Genomic DNA, 24,372 nt, shown 5'->3' with positions numbered 1-24,372 from the left:
CCCATTCAACCCTCATAGGCTTGGCCTCTCCAACACATTCAAGCAGGCCCTGAAAATGCACCTGTTCACCCTGGCCTACCCTCTCGTACCAATGCTCTAATCCTACCTGCCGAGCACCCATTGAGGTGCCTTTGGCAGGGTTATCCCCCCTTATTTATCTCACTTGCCTGCTTAAACTCATTAAGCTCCCATCCCATTGGCAGACATGAATCACTTGGTCTTCACAACGATCTCTCCGTTGTGTGATCCTGCACCCATGTACATATGTATAACCTAATACTGTCTGTCACACCATTTATTGAGGTCTGTAACCCTATTTATTGTCCAGCACTGCGTAATTGGTTGGTACTTTACTAATAAAACTATAACAACAGTTGTGTCGTCTTATGTAAACAAAGCACAGCAGGAGTGCAAGGGGCCACGGCGTGTGATCTATGGCTGCAGACTTGGGCTGAAATCTGATTGCTGCCAGGTGGAAAAGCACATACATTTGCAAAATTTAGTCTGTTAACAAAATTCAGCAGAAAAAAAGCAATTTTTTCATACCAATATTGGCTCAATGTTTAGTCACAACACACATGCAGTTAATTGCTAAGTGAGCAGTACATGAAGGACACATTTGTAGGAGCTTGTGCGTGGAACAGAAGCCTATATGGGGGACATTTATTGCCCTTGTACAAGTAACTTAAAGGGCAACTGAAGTGAGAAGAATATGGAGGCTGCCATATTTATTTCCTTTTAAACAATACCAGTTGCCTGGCAGTCCTGCTGATCTATTTGGCTGTAGAAGTGTCTGAATAACACCAGAAACAAGCATGCAGCTAATCTTGTCAGAACTGACAATGTCAGAAACACCTGACCTGCTGCATGCTTGTTCTGGGTCTATGGCAAAAAGCATTAGAGACAGAAGATCAGTAGGATAGCCAGGCAACTGATACTGCTTAAAAGGAAATAAATATGGCAGCCTCCATATCACTCTCACTTCAGTTGTCCATTAAAGTGGACCCGAACTCTTGCGCAGGAAAGAAGAAAAACAGAGAGAAATTCACCCCGTATGTATTTAGAGAGTTTAGGCTGTCTTATTCCCCCTCATCTGTGACTAATCTCAAGTTGTAATTTGATCTACCCCTGTGTCACATGACAACCTATGGCAGATAAACCCATTTGAAAGCACACAGTCTGTAAACAATATGTCTGCTTCCATGAATGAGGAAGTAGAAACTGTGCAGCTTTATTTTAGGATTTCCATGAGCTGTGACAAATAAAGGTTTTTTATTTAAAGGTTATTAGGCTGTTGTGTATCTTTTAGAGCAGAGAGTAGCTCTGAGTTCAGGTCCACTTTAAGACAAAGTTGAGCTTACCCTCATCGGCCAGCAGAGGATACATTTTACTGATTGTAATTTGACACTGAATCTGCGAAGCACACTAGAGATGGAAGATAGCTGAGAAGTCAGTTTGTCGGCATCTTGGCTGAGAATCCAGCCTGGGCACAAGGTACGACCTCAGTTAAAGATCTGGTAACAACCTTCCGTTATATTGGGGTCACTATATGTACTATAGTAACTCTTAATACTAGAGCAGGACTGTGGATTTGGTTTTGTGGAGTCAGAGCAATTTTGTGTACCTGGAGTCGGAGTCGTGGTTTCAATAAACTAAGGAATGGGATCATTGTTGTACCAACTACATAGCCCTGGTAAATATTAGACTCAGGGCCCTTTCACACTGGCGCGGTGCAGGGGGGCTTTTTTTCCCGCACCTCACTGCTATGCTAATGAAAGACTATAGGTGCTTTCATACAGCCTACGGTACAGTGCGCTGGAAGTCTCCAATCTACTGCGCAGACAAACCGTGCAACCTCTGAATCGACGCAGGGGTTTGCCACAATGTTGGCATTGCAATGCGCAGAAGCGTATTTTTACAACACTCTTCCGTGCACTTCCGTATCTCTAAAACAGGAAGTGACCGAGCGTCACTTCCTATTTGGATCCCGGCCAGAAGGGGATTACCGCATACTAATGCGGTAATCTCCGAAGGCCTGTTTTTGGTGGTGCCACCACGCTGCCTCCAATATACAGTCTGAAGCTGGCCTAAGGAGTCGGAGCAATTTCGGGCATTTGGAGTCAGAGCAAGCGATTTCATAAACTGAGGAGTCGGAGTTGGACGATTTTTGCACCAACACCCAACGCCACAGCCCTGTACTAAAGCAGGGTTATATCGCTCCACTGGTCCTGTTCTACTTACATATCTGACATCATACATAAACAGACCTCCAAATGCATTCTCAGCTCCACGTATGACCTACAAATTGCTTCCCCAACCATAACCTCTTCTCAAGCATGGCTTTACCAGTTCTCTAGGAGTCGGACTGCCTCAATCTCTGGAATTCTCTCCTTTGTCCCATTAAAGGATAACTATCAAAGCTCGCTTATTTTATCGGAATGTTATAAATCATCAAAAGCACTTTTTAAATAAAATAATTTTGCTTTAGGCTGCTTACACACCAAGACGTTACAGGCGCACGTTAGTGCGCCTGTAACGCTCCCCCAACGCACAGCAATGTAACACAAGTGGGCTGTTCACACAGCCCACGTTGCGTTACATGCAACGCTGCATGTTCTCCGCAAAGTGCAGCATGCTACAGCGTTGGAGCGGCTATAGCCGCGTTAGACTGTTTGCACATGCGCAGTGGGGGGCGGAGAGGAGGCGGGGAGAGTCAGCTACAGTAGCCGCGCACATGGCTACTTAATATTCACTGCACTGGCGGGCGCTGATTGGCCGGCGGGACCACGTGATGCGGAGTGTCTCGCTCCGCATCACGTGGACCCGCTGGCCAATCAGCGCCACTCTGGGAGACATTATAGGATTTGAGCCGCCTAACGCGGCTCACTCTACCGTCGGCTCTTGCAGCACCATACGTTGTGTTAGGTGCACGTTATGCGACCTTAACGTAGCACCTAACGCAACGTCTTGGTGTGCAAGTAGCCTAAAACATGCCCATCTCTCCCTTTGCCCGAAATGTACCTTACAAATGGCTTCCTATAAAAGTCAAGCCAGCGTCAGAACACCAAACAGATCATCTTGATGGGGGATGACTGTGTGTTTGAGTACCATGTGAATACATGTGTGTGTGCATGCGTGCGTGCGTGTCTACATTTTTTTAATTATAAATTACTTTTTTCCAATGTGACAGCACTTACAGTAGGTAGAGAAAATCTATCAAGTTTCGGACTAGTCCATCTTTCCATGGGGGATTCTCAGGTATTAATTTACAAAACCACTTACTGAACTGCACTTAGTCCAACTGCCAAAATGGTGTGCAAACTAGTAGGGAGGCTGTCCAGAATCTTTGTATAGACCCTTCCAGGATTGGCAGTTTAAAGAATCTCCAAAGAGGAGATGGACTACTCGAAAATCTGTCACATTTCTACTGCCTACTGTAAGCGACAGCAACATAAAAAAATAAAAAAAAAGTAATTTATGGCGCATTTTACTTTGGGAGAAATGCACATTTTATATGTATATATATATATATATATATATATTTTTTTTTTTAATGTTCATGATCGTGGGAGTGCATATAGGAAGGGAAGGGAGGCCTGTATGAGCCAGTCTGCACTGATCTCAAGGCTACAACAGTAAAACACTCAATCACAGAACATTAAAAATATGATGACTGCAGGTGGTTAATATGAAAGAGCTAATATTTCATATGTTTCTGAAGAAAAAACGATAAAAATCACAGTACATTCCCTGTGAAGTTGTCTACAGATGGAATGTGTGTTCTTACCTCTCGGTCAGGATTCGCAGTCCTGCTGTACACAGTATATACAAGGGGGTCTCTTTGTGCTTATCGCGGGGAATATGGCTGGCAGCGAAATTGAGCAGCGGAGAGATGTAGTCACTGGCTTTCTCTGGGGTGGTGGCGAGCTCAGAAATACCTGGAAGAAGACATTTGGCAAGTGAGATTGTCTGTCTGGACTGTCTGAGGCTATTCCAGTAATGTGTGACAATATACTCTGCATATGTATGGCTCACTAGAAGGAAACCACTTGGCAGGTGACACAGCTAATGGAATATAGGAAAGCTTGTGTCCAGTCTAAAAAATGTTCTCTCCTCAAACATTTATTGCCTTGGAAATAGATCATTGCCTGCACTTAAAAACCACACAAAATATATATATAAAATACAGCTAAATATTGACCCAAGGTTAGAGTAATACAAACCACATATACACAAACAAACAGAGCAGCAAGTACAAGGGCAGTGGAATGCCCTGGGCAAGATAGATGGGTAAAAACAGCAACTTTTCATAACTAATGAAGTGCATTATTTGCAGGTTTTTCAAAAACATTTCCTAAATAGCACTAAAAGGGGAGGAGCTTAGCCATGGGGGGAGGGGGGGGGCGGGATTCTCTGCATAGGCGGTCCTCATCAGCTTCCTTGGCTGAGTTTCATCCAGTATGTGTACAGGGAAGACCCAGGTTTGCTCAGAAGTAATGGTTCAGTAGCGACCATGTATACATTTTTGTCTTAAAGGACCACTCCAGCGGAAAAAAAGCAAGCAATCGGACAAACCCAACAGGTTTTGGACTAGTCCATCTCTTCATGGGGGGATTCTCAGGGTTTTCTTTGATTTCAAAAGCATTTCCTGAATGGCAGTTGCTAAAATAGTGTGCAAGTGCGTAGGGAGGCTGGTATCTTACTATTTGTCAGTTAAACTGCCATTCACGAAATGCTTTTGAAAACAAAGAAAACCCTGAGAATCTCCCATGGGGAGATGAACTAGTCCAAAACCTGTCAGTTCTGTCCGATTTTAACTGCTTACTTTTTTTACACGGGAGTAGTCCTTTATTGGATTGGTGTGCATGGGCAATGTGTGAACCACCCGTTGGAATTATTGAATTCTAGCATCTACACATGATTTCTATTCATGGACATTGCTTGAGGTGCATGACATGCACACTGTCATACAGCATCATTAAACATGCCATTCCAGAGCTCAACTGTACATGAGAAACTATATTTAGTTTTTAATAAATTAGAATTGTAAAGTTAACCTGAATGTCATACTTGACATGAGTTTTACGACCCTCCGTGCTGCTGGCTGTACCGGATTTGCTGTACTAATGTGGAGGATGTTCTTGTTGTAGTTATCTGCACCGTGTCTGACAAGTCCAATCAGGAGAGTCACATAATAAATGCTGAGGCAGCAGGAGCTTTTATTATGTTCAATCAGAGTGAGGAAACACCTGCACTAGGAAGCAGGAGCAGTAAAGAGCAATCACTTTACTGTAAATCACTTTCTTTGGAATACAATTGCTAGTGGCTACATTATGCTGACAAAAATTGTTTCGAAAAGCTCCTGATTGAACTTGTCAGACTAGATAGAGGCTCATCGCCCATCTTATCCTAGGCACAAAAGAAGAACAACTTTCAGCACAACATTTAGAGAAATGACAGGTTCCCTGTAACCTCCAGTGATGCAGTCCATAATTGTTACACTAGGGGGCATCTGGCAGCTGACCATTATACACCACCACTGTTTTGCGATGTAATGCAGTGATAATCCTATTAAATTACACTGAATGGAGAAGCACTGCAGCCATACATGAAAAAGACACCTGGAAAAATGAATGCCAGAGATACCAGCTAGTAGAATACTGGTATTATTATCTAGTATTCATATAGCACAGACATCTTCCGCAGCACTGTACAGAGCATATTGTCTTATCACTAACTTTCCCAATGAGGGGCCCACAATCTAATCCCTACCATAGTCATATGTAAATTCTTTCCTCTCCCTGAATTACATTCTGACATTACATGGTGACATTTTTACTGCTGGCAGGTGATGTCAGTGGAAGGAGAAGCTGCTTGCTTTTTTGGCAGTTGGAAACAGCTGTTATTTTCCACAATGCAACAAGGCTCCCACAGTGCGATGTCAGGACCTCAGAGCTGTGAGGCGCTGACATCACACTGTGGGAGGGGTTTCACCACAATATCAGCCATACAGATCCCCCTGATGATCCGTTTGAGAAAAGGATTAGATTTCTCATGGGAAAGGGGATATCAGCTACTGATTGGGATGAAGTTCAATTCTTGGTTATGGTTTCTCTTTAACCACTTGCCGACCGCCTACTTCATATTGGCGGCGGCAAAGTGGCAGCCCCAGGACCACGTACCGCAGAATGGCGTCAGGTCCTGGGGCACTGTTTTGCCGGGGATCGCGCGCTGGGATGCTTGCGCATCCGCCGGCAATAGGCTCCGCCCGCCCGATCAACCCGCCGGCCAATCGGAAGCGCCGGCGGGTTGTTAACCCGACGATCGCCGGATAGGAAGCGTATAATACGCTTTGTAATGTTTACAAAGTGTATTATACAGGCTGCCTCCTGCCCTGGTGGTCCCAGTGTCAGAGGGACCACCAGGGCAGGCTGCAGCCACCCTAGTCTGCACCCAAACACACTGATCTGCCCCCCCCTGCCCCCTGATTGCCCACAGCACCCCTCAGACCCCCCCCTGCCCACCCCCCAGACCACTGTTTGCACCCAATCACCCCCCTAATCACCCATCAATCACTCCCTGTCACTATCTGTCAACGCTATTTTTTTTTTTAGTCCCTAAACTGCCCCCTGGGTACTCCTGATCCCCCCCCCCCACCCCTCAAATTCTCCCCAGACCCCCCCCATGTACTGTATGCATCTATCCCCCCTGATCACCTGCCAATCACCCGTCAATCACCCGTCAATCACTGCCACCCATCAATCACCCCCTAACCTGCCCCTTGCGGGCAATCTGATCACCCACCCACAGCAATAGATCGCCCGCAGATCTGACATCAGATCACCTCCCAAGTGCAGTGTTTACATCTGTTCTCTACTCTAAGCACCCACTAATTACCCATCAATCACCCATCAATCACCCCCTATCACCACCTGTCACTGTTACCCATCAGATTAGACCCTAATCTGCCCCTTGCGGGCACCCAATCACCCGCCCACACGCTCAGATTGCCCTCAGACCCACCCTTATCAATTCGCCAGTGCATTATTTACATCCGTTCTTCCCTGTAATAACCCACTGATCACCTGTCAATCACCTATGAATCACCCATCAATCACCCCCTGTCACTGCCACCCATCAATCAGCCCCTAACCTGTCCCTTGCGGGCAATCTGATCACCCACCCACACCATCAGATTGCCCCAGACCTACCCTCAGATCACCTCCAAAGTGCATTGTTTACATCTGTTCTGCCATCTAATCACCCACTGATCACCCATCAATCAGCCCCTATCACTGCTACCCATCGGATCAGACCCCTATCTGCCCCTAGGGCACCCAATCACCCGCCCACACCCTCAGAACGCCCTCAGACCCCAGCCCTAATCACCTCGCCAGTGCATTGCTTGCATTTATTCCCCCCACTAATCCCCACTGTCACCCCCTAATACACCTACCCATCAGATCAGGCCCTAATTTGCCCCGTGTGGGCTCCTGATCACTCGGCCAAACCCTCAGATCCCCCTCAGACCCCCTTCCGATCACCTCCCCAGTGCATTGATTGCATCCATTTTCCCCTCTAACCACCCCCTGAGACACCCATCAATCACCTCCTGTCACCCCCCTAGCACTCCTATTTATCAGATCAGGCCCAATACAACCTGTCATGTAAGAGGCCACCCTGCTTATGACCGGTTACACAAAATTCGCCCCCTCATAGACCACCTGCCATCAAAATTTGCAGATGCTTATACCCCTGAACAGTCATTTTGAGACATTTGGTTTCCAGACTACTCACGGTTTTGGGCCCGTAAAATGCCAGGGCAGTATAGGAACTCCACAAGTGACCCCTTTTTAGAAAAAAAAAAAGACACCCCAAGGTATTCTGTTAGGTGTATGAAGCGTTCATAGAAGGTTTTATTTTTTGTCAAAAGTTAGCGGAAATTGATTTTTATTGTTTTTTCCACAAAGTTTCATTTTTCACTAACTTGTGACAGAAAATAAGATCTTCTATGAACTCACCATACACCTAACGGAATACCTTGGGGTGTCTTCTTTCTAAAATGGGGTCACTTGTGGCGTTCCTATACTGCCCTGGCATTTTAGGGGCCCTAAACCGCGAGGAGTAATCTACAATCCAAATGCCTCAAAATGACCTGTGAATAGGACGTTAGGCCCCTTAGCGCACCTAGGCTGCAAAAAAGTGCCACACATGTGGTATTGTTGTACTCAGGAGAAGTAGTATAATGTGTTTTGGGGTGTATTTTTACACATACCCATGCTGGGTGGGAGAAATATCTCTGTAAATGACAATTTTTAGATTTTTTTTTTTTACACGCAATTTACACACATTTTGCGACAAATGACACTTTGTGAAAAAAAAAACAATTAAAATCAATTTCCGCTTACTTGTGACAAAAAATAAAATCTTCTATGAACTCACCATACTCCTAACGGAATACCTTGGGGTGTCTTCTTTCTAAAATGGGGTCATTTGTGGAGTTCCTATACTGCCCTGGCATTTTAGGGGCCCTAAACCGTGAGGAGTAGTCTTGAAACCAAATGTCGCAAAATGACCTGTGAAATCCTAAAGGTACTCATTGGACTTTGGGCCCCTTAGCGCAGTTAGGGTGCAAAAAAGTGCCACACATGTGGTATCGCCATACTCAGGAGAAGTAGTATAATGTGTTTTGGGGTGTATTTTTACACATACCCATGCTGAGTGGGAGAAATATCTCTGTAAATGGACAATTGTGTGTAAAAAAAAAATCAAAAAATTGTCATTTACAGAGAAATTTCACATGTGTGGCACTTTTTTGCAGCCTAACTGCGCTAAGGGGCCCTAAGTCCAATGAGAACCTTTAGGCTTTACAGGGGTGCTTACAATTTAGCACCCCCCAAAATGCCAGGACAGTAAACACACCCCACAAATGACCCCATTTTGGAAAGTAGACACTTCAAGGTATTCAGAGAGGAGCATAGTGAGTCCGTGGCAGATTTCATTTTTTTCTTGTCGCAAGTTAGAAGAAATGGAAACTTTTTTTCCCCTTTTTTTTGTCACAAAGTGTCATTTTCCGCTAACTTGTGACAAAAAATAAAATCTTCTATGAACTCACCATGCCTCTCAGTGAATACTTTGGGATGTCTTCTTTCCAAAATGGGGTTATTTGGGGGGTATTTATACTATCCTGGAATTTTAGCACCTCATGAAACATGACAGGTGCTCAGAAAAGTAGGAGATGCTTCAAAATGGGAAAATTCACTTTTTGCCCCATAGTTTGTAAACGCTATAACTTTTACCCAAACCAATAAATATACACTCAATGGTTTTTTTTTCATCACAGACATGTAGCAGAAAAACTTTCGCGCTCAAATGTATAGGAAATTTTACTTTATTTGAAAAATGTCAGCACAGAAAGTAAAAAAAGTCATTTTTTTGACAAAATTCATGTCTTTTTTGATGAATATAATAAAAAGTAAAACTCGCAGCAGCAATCAAATAGCACCAAAAGAAAGCTGTATTAGTGATAAGAAAAGGAGGTAAAATTCATTTAGGTGGTAGGTTGTATGACCGAGCAATAAACCGTTAAAGCTGCAGTGGTCTGAATGGAAAAAAAGGCTCTGGTCCTTAAGGGGTTTTATGACTGCAGTGCTTAAGTGGTTAAAGAGACTCTGAAGCGAGAATAAATGTCGCTTCAGAGCTCATAGTTAGCAGGGGCACGTGTGCCCCTGCTAAACCGCCGCAATAGCGCCGCTAAACGGGGGTCCCTTGACCCCCAAACCCCCCACTGCGACACTTGGTTGCAGACTTGGTCGCTCCTGGAGTCAGGGCTAACGGCTGCAGCCCTGCCTCCAGTCGCGTCTGTCAGCGGCGTATCGCCGCCTCTCCCTCTCCCTCTCAGTGAAGGAAGACTGAGAGGGGCGGGGGAGAGGCGGAGATACGCGCTGACAGACGTGCGTGGGGCAGGGCTGCGGCGGTTAGCCCTGCCCCAACCAGGAAGCGCTCCCCCGAATTACGGAGGGGATTTGGGGGATCAGGGACCCCCGTTAAGCCGTGGGATAGCGGCGGTTTAGCAGGGGCACACGTGCCCCTGCTATCTATGAGGTCTGAAGCGAGATTTATTCTCGCTTCAGACTCTCTTTAAATCAGGTGAGGCGGCAGATAGCGACCACCTCAGCCGACAATCAGGCACGTGTACGGCACCTATCGACCCAACACCCAACGTGAAAGCGATCCGCAGGACAGATCTACACAACCCCAGTGACATGATCCCCCCACCGATCCCATTGTTCAGGCAGCTCCCCCGCCTGCTGTGTGAGGTTACGCTCGTTGTCCCGTCCCCCCCCACATAGCAACACAGCGCGTGGTGAGCTACACAACTGACATGCGTGTGTGCAGCCCGGCCCAGTGATGTCAGGTCCTGATCCCCAATGGGCGACATACGTTGGGCATGTGTATGAGCCCTTAGGACGGTTTCTAACTGCCAAGCAAGCAGCATCTCCTGAGCATAGAACTCTCAGTAAAGAGAGATCACCTGACAGGACTAAGGCTCCCTGCACACTGAAAATCTGTTTTCTGATTCAGTTTTCGATTTTCAATTCCGATCTTCCCTGAATACATTCAACAGAAAAACAGATAAAAAAAAAAAAACACAGCATGCAGTAAAGATTAAAAATCTGAATCGGAAGTAAAAACTGATTAAAAAGTGAAATCAGAATTGCATGCAGTGTGCAAGAGGCCTAAAGACGGAATGTAAATCAGGGAGAGGAAAGATTTTACAATGGGCAAATACTGACTAAATCATTTATAAAGGAATATAGCAAAAAAAAAAAAATCCTCTTTAAAGGGAACCTTAACTGAGAAGGATATGGATGTTTCCTTTTTAACAATACCAGTTGCTTGGCAGTCCTATTGATCTCTTTGTTTGCAGCAGTGGCTGAATCACACACCTGAAACAAGCATGCAGCTAATCCAGTCTGACTTCAGTCAGAGCACCTGATCTGTATGCCTGTTTAGGGGCTGTAGCTAAAAGTTTTTCACTATTAAAGTGAATGGAAATCGATCGGAAAATGCTCGAAAATTGATCGGAAAGCAGATCGAACATGTTGGAAATAATTGATCTGACAGTAAATCGGCCAGAAAATCTCATAGTGTGTACCTAGCATTAGAGACACAGGATCAGCAGGAGAGCCAGGCAACTGGTATTATTTTAAAGGGAAAAATCCATATCCTTCTCAGTTTAGGTTCCCTTAAAGAGACTCTGTAACAAATTTTTCAGCCTTAGTTCTTCTATTCTATAAGTTCCTATGCCTGTTCTAATCTGTTCTGGCTTACTGCAGTGTTTCCTAACTGCACTGTCTCTGTAATAAATCAATGTATCTTTCCTCTGTCCTGTTTGTCGGGCTAAAGCTTGATTGTGTGGAATGTGCAGGGCTGCTTGTGATTGGTAGAAGCGATACACACCCTCTGCAGGTCCCCTGCACACTCTGAATGACTCACACTCTATGCTTAGCTGAGCCTATTAGAAGCTGGTTAGTTTGTTTGTAAACACTGCCTAAAACTGTTAATTACAAGCCAGGATTGCAGCAGAGAGTGGCAGAAACAGCACAGAGGGGCACAGGAGAAAATAATGAATAGAATGGTATGCTTTTTATTGTAAGAATATTAGAGTACAGATTCTCTTTAAGGACCAGTATCTGTCCAAAAATTGTTAATGGGTGTTCTGTTGACTTTTTTGGCCATAATAAAGCATAATGTATCTACTTGTGTGTGGCTCTCCAGTATCGGTCAGTGCATTCAGGTCCAGCTGCACCTTCAGCCTGCACTGTCTGGTGTCCCTTATACAGGCAGTAGAGCAGCTTTCTTCTACTTTTTACCATCTCCAATATTTACATTTTTTCACCAGTGCCTGGAAAAAACCCACGCAAACATAAGAAGAACATGCAAACTCAGACCAGACAATGTCCTAGCCACTGTGCTTCTTTTACAGCTGTATGTGCTCTGGGGTCAGGGACCGCCTTGAATGGTCCAATGCTCCTGGTAATACTGGTTGTAAAAGTGTCAGAGCTATACAGAGGATATATGGAAAATAAATGAAATATGTGTGTGCGAAACAGGAACTACAGTTTCCCCATACACAGGGTCCATGTATAAGAGGAAGGGGTTCTAGCATAGGGGGATGCCAGCTTCTCCTTCCCCTATAGGCAGATGCTGGGCCCCTTAAACATCAGCAGGGAATGAGAGTCTGGCCAAGCCATTAGCTCAGCCGCTCCATATCAGCCACCAGGGATCCGGCTAATGCAGAAAGCAGCCAGTAGTGTCAGTGCAAGGCACTGTTTTTATTGGTCTCCTTTTATTTATATGGCATAGACATCACATAAATAGATTATTTCACCATACAGCAATGAACTAGTGGTGAGCTAATACCCCTTCCACTGATACCTCATGTGGACTGAAAGTCAATACATTCCACAAAGGTTTCATTTCACCATTGCTGTGCTCAATAATATTTTCTCATAAATGAGATAAACGATAACAGTTGCTTAGAATCATGCGATACCCTCAGCCTATTCGCTACATGACTGAAGGTAAAGAGAGGTCCTTTATCCAGTCATTTGCTGCTAATGCTGGAAGAGGACAGCTCTGCTTTATATACAGAGACACCCTGTATCACTCAAAGGATTATGCACAGACAAGAAGTCCGGAGGGCCTCCAAACCTACACTTATACCAGACTTCATTTACTTTGTTAATGTAATCTGTATAATAGGAGTTAAAAATGATGGTCAGTTCTTGTTAAAGTAAAATTTCACAAGTGTGATTAGGTCTGTTAATAAATAGGAATAACTTACATTAAGGATGGTCTGATGCTAATGTACTTAAAACATGGGTGGAGGCACCGAATGCATAAAAGATAGGCTAATAAGTTGTTAATCTTATAAACCGAGAGGTAATCTTACCTCTCTCGAAGAATTTGGACCAGTTTATTGATAAAAAAAAGGGCGAAACAAGAGCCAGGTCACGTGATGGCGTAAGGGGGGACGGGGGGGGACGGGGGGGGGGGGGGGGTGGTAAGAATGCTCTTGACCCTTGCCTGGCAGAAGCGATCGCTGGTCGAGAGGTGTTAGGGGCTGCTGTACACTCACTGAATTCTCGGCAGAGGTGGTTATCATCGGCCACGTTTCATCCAGCGGGTGTACGGAGCTTTACTCCATACACAGATGGACTTAGGTTCCGTTTACGACACACCATGCTACATATAGCAATATTCTGCTCCCATACTTGGCAGGAATCTTTAGCAACCATATTTAAATCATCAGTGATGTAAAGTGTGATACACCCTACACTGTCTGGCTTACTGTTGTGACATATCAACCAGTACATTTCCACTTTCTAAGGAAAACTAAATGTAATTATGAATAATTGAGTCCCCAGCCCTTTCATTAGCTTAACACTTTCTCCCCTCTCCCCTGTGATAGTAGCTATAAATGGGTCACACTCTGAGGCAACATTCCACAGAGCAGATTCCTCACACTGCAGTTGTGCCAGAGGACAGAGTCAGTAGCATTAATAAGGACACATTAGGCTGAGCTCTCTGGAGAGATGCGTGTAATGGGCCTCCGGAGTCACCTGTCAGGGATGAGGTTATAAGATTCCTCAAGGCTAGTCAGGCGTGTGTGTGGAATGTGCCGGAGATGAAAGAGAATCTCCCTAGAGATCACTACCTGCACTAACTTCATACACAGGCCGCTCACACTCTCCACATCTCCTGCTGTGACTGGAGACAGGAGCAGCTAAGACGTCTGCACGAAAACAGCAGCGGATTGGAGCATCCTCCTACAAGTGGGCAGCACGATGGTGTAGTGATTAGCACTCTCGCCTTGCATTGCTGGGTACCTGGTTCCTAACCTAGCCAGGGCACTGTTGCATTGCGTTTGTATGTTCTCCCCGCGTCTGTGTGGGCTTCCTCTGGGCACTCCAGTTTCCTCCCACATTCCAAAAACATACAGATAAGTTAGTTGGCTTCCCTCTAAAAGTTGGCCTTACACTACAATGGGACATATGACTATGGTAGGGATGAGATTGTGAGCTCCTCTGAGGGACTTCCCACTAAATTAGCCCTAGAGTATGATACGTACACTACATGATACATACATAGACATAAAACTATGATAGGGATAAGATTGCGAGTGCCTCTGAGGGACAGTTAGTGACAAGACAACACACTGTCTGTACAGCGCTGCAGAAGATGTTAGCGCTATATAAAGACTAAATTATAATGATAATATTGTTATAACTTACATTAACGTAAGTGAGACGTCACTTTCGGTATAAAAACGATATGCCTACAGGTACATGTAAAAGGATTACATTTTACACTTGGTTGTGCAGCACGGATTAGACTAATCCCTGGCACACTTGCCACCTACTTTTCACAATGTGTGGAAAGAAAGAAAAAAGTAAAGAAAAATCACCATAGCAACTGCTATGGGAAATGCAAAGAGATAATGAAAGCTTTGCTGCCACATTCAGCCATGTGAAATCAGTGTGAATCACACCCTGCTGGTAGCGGGCATTGTGCGAGCCACAGCATGGAACGTGCTAAATGTCTGCTCCTATTTTATCTTCATGGCACCCTGCTGGAGGATGCTTATACAGCAGGCTTCAGCAAAACTGATCTCTAGCTTTCTGGAATAATGGGGGGGGGGGGGGGGGGGAAACTGCACATGCAAATACTAACACCACCACCATCTTGTGACAGACCAGCAGTACTGCATATACCGGAAAAACAGCTACTGTGCATTACACATTATTTTGCAATTTATGGGAGTCTTCCATCGCTTCTAAAAGGGCCCATACACTGGTCGATTTCAGCAATCGATCAATTAGATCAGAAATCGATGGCCGATTGATCAATCAATCGATTTGCGGCCGATTTCGACCGATTTAATCTGACAGGAAGGAAAAATCTAGATTGATCTGCTGCTGGCAATAGATCGATGGCCCATAGAGTTGCATTGGATCTAATGGTGCAGTAATACATTTAGATCGATTTTAAATAGATTTCCAATCATCTATTGGAAATCTGTTCCTAGTGTGTGGCACACATCAGATAGATTCCTGTCAGATTCAACTTGACAGGCATCTGACAGAAATCTGATGGTAGAATCTGCTGCAAATCTATCAGTGTATGGCCACCTTAGGTGGTAAAAAATGCATTCTAATAGAAACTGTAGATAGAATACAGCAACATCTTCCGCTTCTTTCCATTTTGCTTCTAGAATGCATCTTGCTACTTGAAGACTTGTTTAGCTTTCTCACCACTCCTCCTCTGCTCTGCCTTTCTGCTTATTTCTTCACTGGCTGCTAGCCCACATGACAATACAAAGCAAACTGCATTATAACTTTCTGTTTATATCTCTGATCTCTGTAAATGATTATATTTTGCAGTTTTTTGGGTGTGAGGATTTGAATGCCTTTTTTATTTTTCAATACAGTCATATCAAGTATATGGTAACTAAATTTATCAACCTGACTAAAGAAAAATTAATTAAAACAGATAAAGTCATTTTCTTCAATCAATTAACTTGCATAGGAAAAAAAATGAACCATACCTACCTACCTACTATGTTTCCCCAAAAATAAGACAGGGTCTCACATTACATTTACTGATTTTTCCAGGAACAACCATCTAGATTTTTTCTAATGCTGGGAATACACAATGGCCTCAATTCACTAAGCTTATCTCCTGTCTTTAATAACTCTTCTAGAGTTGTTACCATGGTGATAAGGCATGTAGTATTCAGGAAACATTTTACCTCAGGCAAACCTAAAGTTAACTCTTCTGTCTTTAAATTAACTCTTTAATCCTTAAAATAACTCCAGAGTTAAAGACATGCTGTTCATTAACTGTGTGTGAAAATAACTACAGAGGAGGTAACGTAAGGAATGAAGAGATAAGATAACTCTCTTACTGTGTGGAGGTAAGTTTTCTCTTGCTTTATTATTTCCAGCATGATCTTAGTGAATTGAGGCCATGGTGTTTTTGAGGCAGATAGATGCAGTGTTCTCCCCAGGCTCTTTTAGCCGGGTGCTCCACCCAGCCAGTTTTGGTGAGCACCCGGCTGTCATTGGCTCACTTCCTCCTCTGCTGTAAGCAGACTTGTGCAGCGCAGTGCCGGCCCTGTATTCTCTCATCTTGCCCCACCCGGCTACTTTTTCATGCCACCTGGCTGGAAAAAAAAATTCTGGGGAGAACACTGTAGATGGTTCGATAGATAATTTCCGACATGTCCGATCTCCCTTTCGATCATTTTACCGCTCGACTTCTGACGTGAATGAAAATTGAAAAGAAAAGATAAGAGAATCGAGCTGGAAATAGAGCAGAAAAGCGAATTGAAACATGATCAAACGGCAAATCAACCGCACAAACGCATTGTGTATTCCCAGCATTAAACAGATCTAGTCATGTCACCCCATACTGGATCATCATCATAATGCTGGGTATTGCTTGATTCTCCGCTACATCCATTTTGCCGCTCAATTCTCTTATCTGCCGCTCGTTTTTCTTATCTTTTTCCATATAATTCTATGAGAAATCAAGCGGTAAAACGATCGAATTTGAGATCGGACATGTCGGAAATATCTATCGAACCATCTATCTGCTGGAAAAACGCATGGTGTATTCCCAGCATCTCCAAATGTTGAATTCCATCATTACGGTAATATTTTTCTAACAACTTCACAGACTGTCCGGCCCATGCTAACGCTCATGGTTTTGGGTTTCATGGGATTTTTTGAGTGCAATTTTTTTAGTCTGCTTTACTTGGTGAAGGGTCTATCTGTTCTGCTGCATTCTATTGTCAATTGATGTTACTTTTTTTGTATATTATAACTGCCTGGACACTTTTTAATGAACTGTAGTAAAGGGCCTGTTTTGGAGAAGGGCTTATATTTCGAGCATCCTAAAAATCATGCGAAGGGCCCTTTTTTTGGTGTAAGTTATTTTCTTGGAAATAGGCTACTGTTACCCTAAACCAGGGGTGTCAAACTCAAAAAGAAAGTGGGCCGAAACTGAACAATGGGGCCCAGTCGTGGGCCAACCTCAATGTCTCTACTGACCACCTTCCTCCCTTAAAAAGTTCCCTGGTGTCTAGTGGTCCTCCTCCCTCTCCTATACAGTTCCCTGGTGTCTAATTACCCCCCACTGTCCCCTATACAGTTCCCTGGTGTCTAGTGACCACCACCCTCCCCAATACAGTTCCCTAGTGTTTAGTGCTTTCACCTACCTCCCCCATATGGCTTCTCTGGTGTTCTAGGGCTTCATCTCCAATACAGCTTCCCTGGTGGTCAACAGTAGGCCAAACATAATGCAAAGTGGGGAAACTGCTTGGGGGCCAAATTTAATAGCTGTGAGGGCCAGATTTGGCCCATGGGCCGGAATTTGACATGTATGCCCTAAAAAGAAGTCACTAAAGAGGCACTGTAACGACATCTAGTAGTGTTCTTCCCCAGGCTCTTTTAGCTGGGTGCTCCACCCGGCTGTGATCGGCTCACCTCCTCATCCTCCCCCTATGCTGTAAGCAGAGCTGCACCGGCCCTGCATTCCATCAGCACACCTTATCCAGCTATTTTTTCATGTCACCTACTCTCTGGGGAGAACACTGTAATAGAATGCAGTAAATTAATCACAATACCCACTTTCATGGAAATTTTGTGGTTTCCACATCAGAAACACTTCCTATATATTGCTGTATGTAACCCGGCCCAGTGATGCTTGGCCTACGCTGATTAGATATGCGGAATTCTAACCACCAGAGCATTCTGGGAGATCAGGTATTTTGTACTGGCTTCGGAATTCTTAGAAACAAACATTCAATAGAGATCACATGCCAGTACTAAAAATGTTGACGCCTGAGAGAAATTTCAGAGTGTAAATCAGGGAGAGGAAATATTTCACAATGGGCAAAAATTGACTAAATATTCTATAAAGTAATATTGTAAACCAATTGATTTTATTGGGTTCTTTTCAATACAGGTCCCCAAAACACACCTGGCTTGATCTTCATGACAACGGTCTTCCTGTTCTGATCCCTCATTTGCTTGATATCCAGTAAGTCATGTGGATTTCCATTGTGACGGGGCCAGCAGTACACAAATATCCGCGAGCCACTGCTTCCGCAGTCCACCACCACGCCATAACTGAGATTGGGGTTATTGGTGTCCGTGGCCTCAACGTCGGTGACACGGGCCAGATACCTGAAAAATACATAAAGACACACACCTATTAAACCCGTGTTTCTCAGCTATAAAGTGGGATGCGAAAGTTTGGGCAACCTTGTTAATCTTTATGATTTTTCTGTATAAATTGTTGATTGTTACGGTAAAAAATGTCAGTTAAATATATCATATAGGAGACAAACACAGTGATATTTGAGAAGTGAAATGAAGTTTATTGCATTTACAGAAAGTGCGCAATAATTGTTTAAATAAAATTAGGCAGGTGCATAAATTTAGGCACTGTTGTCATTTTATTGATTCCAGAACCTTTAGAACTGATTATTGGAACTAAAATTATCTTGGTAAGCTCAGAGACCCCTGACCTACATACACAGGTGAATCCAATTATAAGAAATAGTATTTAAGGGGGTCAACTGTAAGTTTCCTTCCTCTTTTAAATTTATATGAATAGTAGCAACCTGGGGGTCTCAAAACAACTCTCAAATGACCTGAAGACAAGGATTGTTCACATCATGGTTTAGGGGGAAGGATACAGAAAGCTGTCTTAGGCCTAGTGCACACCGAGCGGTTTTGGTAGCGTTTTTAGAACCGCTTGCAGATGTGGAAACGCTTGGGCAATGTATTTCAATGGGCTGGTGCACACCAGAGCGGTAGGCGGTTTGCAGAAACGCATACTCCCGGGCTGCAGCATTTTTTGGATTTCTGAGGCGTTTCTGCCTCCAATGTTAAGTAAAGAAAAAATGCAAAAAAACGCCAGATCAGAGCGGTTTTCAGTGTTCAGTAACAATATTTAATCTGCTACACAAAAAAACGCTACACAAAACCGCAAATCGCTAGCAAAACGCTTCATAATAAGAAAATAAACGCTTCAAAAACTGTGCATCGTTCAACCATTCGGCGCACTTTAAACAAGGAGATGCTGTATGCAGAGGAAGCCTTTTCTCCGCCCACAGCACAAACAGAGCCGCTTGAGGTATGCTAAAGCAATTTTGGACAAGCCACCTTCATTTTGGAATAAGGTGTTGTGGACTGATTAAACTAAAATTGATTTATTTGGGCATTATGCATGGAGGAAAAAACACAGCATTCCAAGAAAAACACCTGCTACCTACAGTAAAATATGGTGGTGGTTCCATCATGCGGTGGGGCTGTGTGGTCATTGCAGGGACTGCGAATCTTGTTAAAAGTTGAGGGACACATGGATTCCACTCAGTATCAGCAGATTTTGGAGACCAATGTCTAGGAATCAGTGACAAAGCTGAAGCGGTGCCAGGGCTGGATCTTTCAACAAGGCAACGACCTAAAACACTGCTCAAAATCCACTAAGACATCCATGCAGAGGAACAAGTACAACATTCTGGAATGGCCATCCCAGTCCTCAGACCTGAATATAATTGAAAATCTGTGGTGCAAGTTACAGAAGGCTGCCCATGCTCGGAAGCCATCGAACCTGAATGAACTAGAGATCTATTATATAGTTTATAGGGCATTCCTCAATTCAAGCCAAATACTTTTTTTGTTTTAATACTCTCCCTACAAACTAAACAAGCCTTGCCCACAGCTTCTCCAGAGTGCCTTGGCACTCTCAGTCTTAGTAGCAAGGGCTTATGAGAGCTCAGTCTGGGCAGGAGGAGGTTACTAGCCAGAGATTTCAGAGGCATAGAGGAAGAGGGGAGTTACGTTTTAACAGGCTGAGGGCTGGAGATACAGATCCGCTTGCCTGTGTGTAATGTGAAACAGAACATGGCCACTCTCATTGTATCACAGGAAGAAGTAATCATATACTGTTGAAGCCGTTTGCAGCTATATTTGATGTGTAAACTATCTAAACTTTAGATAAGATAGACAAGTTACTTGTTATAGTTTTTCATCTCGGATCCGCTTTAACATGTTGCTAATTAAAAAACAAACTATATTTTCTGAGTTAAACACATGAAAAATGAAACAAACTGGTAAAAAAGCCACTACAGCAGAACCTTGGTAATTCATTCCGGAAACATGCTTAAAAACCAAGGCACGCTTATATCAAAGCAAATTACCCCATAAGGATTCATGTACACTCAGATGATTCCTTCCACAATCCAAAAACTGTTATAGAAAAATATTTAATACAAAGTACTGTACTGTATAAAATAAAAATTTCAACAAGATTTTCACTATAAGTAACACAGTCATTGCTATTTGGTGGCTCTCCCCAAACTTTTGTGTGTGGCTTTAACAAGAAACGTATTCCAATGAAAGTTGCTGTTGCCTACTTTTGAGGATTTCACAGAATTACAGTCCCTACACTCAGATTAAAGAGAACCCGAGGTGGGATTTAATTATGTTAGTGGGGCACAGAGGCTGGTTGTGCACACTAACACCAGCCTCTGTTGCCCCATGGTGTGCCTCCAGGACCCCCCTGCGCGCCGCTATCCCCTCTGCAGTGCTAGTGACACACAGCGTGTCGCCAGCACAATGTTTACCTATGCCATGTCTGTTAGCGCCGCTCCTCCGCCTCCTCTGTATTGGCGCTACCCGCCCGTGTCCCCTCCCTCCCACTGATTGGAGGGAAGGGACGCGGGCAGGTAGCGCCGATACAGAGGAGGCGGGGGAGCGGTGCTGACTGACACCACATAGGTAAACAATGTGCTGGCGACAAGCTGTGTGTCGCTAGCACTGCGGAGGGGATAGCGGCACGCAGGGGGGTCCTGGAGGCACACCATGGGGCAACAGAGGCTGGTGTTAGTGTGCACAACCAGCCTCTGTGCCCCACTAACATAATTAAATCCCACCTCGGGTTCTCTTTAAGTACAATCCAGCAGCCTCAAAGGGTGAAGAACCAAAGGCGCAGTTGTAATGATGTGACACTTGTAAACTTTTTTTTTTTGCTTGTATATTAAGTCAAAAATTGCACAAAATAGTTTGCTTGTATTTCAAATCGCTCTCAAACCAAGTTACTCTCAAATCCAAGGTCTTAGGCCTCGTTCACACTGCGTATTTCGGCAACCCATGTGGGAGGCCGACGCGCATGAACATCAGCAGTCCATAGACTGCACTGTCCGATTATCATATTGCATGCGTTCTGGACCAGTGCGGTGCTCAAACACATGCTGCATGCATTTTTTCCCAAAACGTGCTGCTGACTCATTTACTTTCAGTGAATGGGATCAGCCACGCAACTCATGCAAACGCAGATGGCGTGCATTCGTTCGCGTTGCATTTCGATTACACGGCCATCTGCGTTTGATAATGTGAATGGGGCCTAACTGTAAATTCTTATAATTGCTGCCATGTCTGTGAAATGAAAATGTTAAGCGGACGTCCGGTGTCAAAATAAACCCACACTACCGACACAGATAGCAGAAATTATAACAGAGTAGCAGGGGGGAAGAAAACATGTCTAAAAACGGATTACTTGAGCCATAAAATCCAAGTTTTGTTGATTAGCCCCCCTACCATGGGTGTAGTAATCATCCCGGTCATCGCAAAGGAGGGGGGGGGGGGGGGGGGTACAGAGGCTTTGGGGGCCCTCCTCCTTCCCCTCCCCAACTGCAAGTGCAAAGAAACCTTCCCATTCTCTCACAAAAACTGTGTAGTGGTTTCCTGCTTCCAGAGGCTGCTTCACAGCAAAACACTCTGAACTCCACGCTGAATCCCAATCCCGTGGAGTTCAGGGACTAAGGGGGCCCCATGCTATCATTTCTGCAGGGGGCCCTGAATAGTCTAGTTTCGCCCTCTGCCCACCACTCCCACTTTCTGAAAAACTGCCATGGCAGTCCTCTGCCTTTACAAAGACTGCTAAGAGATTGTGTCATCTGTGGGTGGGAGGAGCCTCATATTGTGGCCTGAGGAGTGAAGTAGATCATTTCAGCGCCCGGCACCAAAGCTGGGTACAGTCATAGCAGCAATGCTATGCTGCACGGGGCACGTGACAGTAATTTGGGGATCTGGCAATCGCCAGACCTCGAGTTACATCTCCCTCAGAGTTGCTACAACAGTATTTAACGCCGCCGGGGAGTATAGCGGTAGCAGGGAGAGCCATCACTTGGCTCGTCCTGCGCCAAACTGCCTAGTGCTGGGATAATATGTACTCCTGAGGGGGGTACTCTGCTTCTAGCTGTGCCACTGAGACAGCCTATCTCAGAGGAGAGGTGGAGAAAGACATGGAGCAGTACAGACAACAGATTATTGTGCAAACTGATTAATTAACTAGGTAATCCACCTATGGGCCTTTTCCCACTACACAGTTGAATTGCAAAATCACAAAATCGCTAGTGATTTTTAAATCGCTATTGTTACTTTATCATAGAAATCATGAGAAGTATTTTCCACTACAGTGATTCGATTTGGAAATCGCAAATGCTTTCTGGAGCGATCTTTAGAGTGATAATGCAATGCAAATGATAAATCGCAATCGCATAACAGAATTAAAGTGGATCCAAATTAAAAATACAAGATTTCAGAAATAAAATCTATTTTCTAAATTATAATAATAAATAGCAGCCCTTTTTCAGCTGCATGATGACAAAGATATATTTTACATTTATTGGAGGAACCCCTCCATTCCTTTCAAATTGCCGGGATTTTTCCGGCAAACTGGTGGAGTAGAAGGTTTCTGGCAATGGAGGAATTGCTAATGGCTGCCCCCAGTATAACCCTAGTTTTGAAAAGAGAAGGGTGAAAAGCATGCACTGAAATGCTCATAGGCTTGAAGGAGTGTTTATTTATCTTTGTATGTGTCAGAGTGGTGCAACTAATTATCTTTAATTAAAAAAATGTTTGGTTTGGGTCCGCTTTAATGAAAAATCGCAATCGCTGGCGTTTGTGATTGTGATTGCTAGTGGAAAAGGGCCCTATGTGTGGTTTTCAAGCTATCACCACTGAGCATCCCATGATGTGGAAGAAAGCCGTCACCAGGACATTGGTGCGCAATGCTCCACTGAAAGAGTACTATCTAAGGCCTGGTGCACACCAAACCCGCTAGCCGATCCGCATAATGCTAGCAGATTTTGAAACGCTTTTTGTTATTTTTCTGTAGCTTTTCAGCTAGCATTTTGCGGTTTTGTGAAGCGTTTTTGGTGTAGTAGATTTCAGATATTGTTACAGTAAAGCTGTTACTGAACAGCTTCTGTAACAAAAACGCCTGCAAAACCGCTCTAAACTGCCGTTTTTCAGAGCGGTTTGCGTTTTTCCTATACTTAACATTGAGACAGAAACGCATCCACAATCCAAAAAATGCCTCACCCGGGAGTATGCGTTTCTGCAAAACGCCTCCCGCTCTGGTGTGCACCACCCCATTGAGATACATTGACCAAGCGGATCCAGAAACACTGAAAAAGCCGCTCGGTGTGCACCAGCCCTAAGATCATGTGAGATTTTAAGCGCGGTTCACACTAGTGCATTTTAAGAAAGACAGTGCAGTGCATTCCAGAGCTGCCACAGTGAAGTTGTCATTTAATGAAGTAGAAAGGAATGGGGGGGGGGGGGGGGAGCTGTTGGGAGGAGTCAAAGTAGTGTTATTCTGGTTTTAAAAAAAAAAAAACAGAAACAAAAAAAAAAAAAAACAACTTTGGAATTTACAGCAGGGGGATTCTGTTTCTGTGTGATGAACACAAAACAGCCCATGAAACAGCTAAGCAGGTAACACACGGCTATGAAACACTGAGATAATGGGCTTATAACATCTACAACGTTAATATCAAAATAATGCAAACCCAAAAGTATATTTAGACAAACCCTTTTTATTAGGCTGCTGCAATCAAAGGAGGAAGTTGTTGCCAAATATGCAATTCTTTCCCTCAGGGAAAAGCTTATTGAAGCAGAACTGTAAATTCGCTGAAAAAAAAAAAAAAAAAAAAACTTTTACTTGGTGCTTCCCCAAGCCCCCAGCAGCCGTCCTGTCCCCCGCCAGTCCTGCACGATCCTCTGCTATTGTGGGCTGGACCGCGAAGAGAGATTTGCGTAGCCCGTCGACTTACAAGCCGATGGTAACAAAACTTAGCTACGGTGGGAGAATGGAGGATCGTGCAGGACCGACACGGGACAGGACGGCTGCTGGGGGCTTGAGGAAGGCCCAAGTAAATGAAAATGTTTGTTTTAAGCAAGTTTACAGTTCTGCTAGTGAGCCAGGTGGTAGATTGGCGGTGTCTCT

At 44.2% G+C, this 24,372-nt stretch overlaps 1 protein-coding gene across 3 annotated transcripts in view; it reads right to left on the bottom strand.

Moving 5' to 3' along the window:
* ENTPD4 (ectonucleoside triphosphate diphosphohydrolase 4) overlaps window positions 1-24,372 on the bottom strand; it is a 79,559-nt gene that overhangs the window by 34,316 nt on the left and 20,871 nt on the right. For all 3 annotated transcript variants that reach the window (XM_068274732.1, XM_068274731.1, XM_068274733.1), the window contains 2 exons: window positions 18,052-18,257; window positions 3,788-3,938 (listed from right to left, as the gene is read on the bottom strand). In XM_068274732.1, the coding sequence (XP_068130833.1) occupies window positions 3,788-3,938; window positions 18,052-18,257 (357 nt within the window). The remainder of the gene's footprint in view (window positions 1-3,787; window positions 3,939-18,051; window positions 18,258-24,372) is intronic.

This window comes from Hyperolius riggenbachi, chromosome 3, assembly GCF_040937935.1.
Source record: "Hyperolius riggenbachi isolate aHypRig1 chromosome 3, aHypRig1.pri, whole genome shotgun sequence".
NCBI lineage: Eukaryota > Metazoa > Chordata > Amphibia > Anura > Hyperoliidae > Hyperolius > Hyperolius riggenbachi.
Note: the sequence above shows the minus strand (reverse complement) of the source record. Positions and strands in the feature narration are given on the sequence as shown.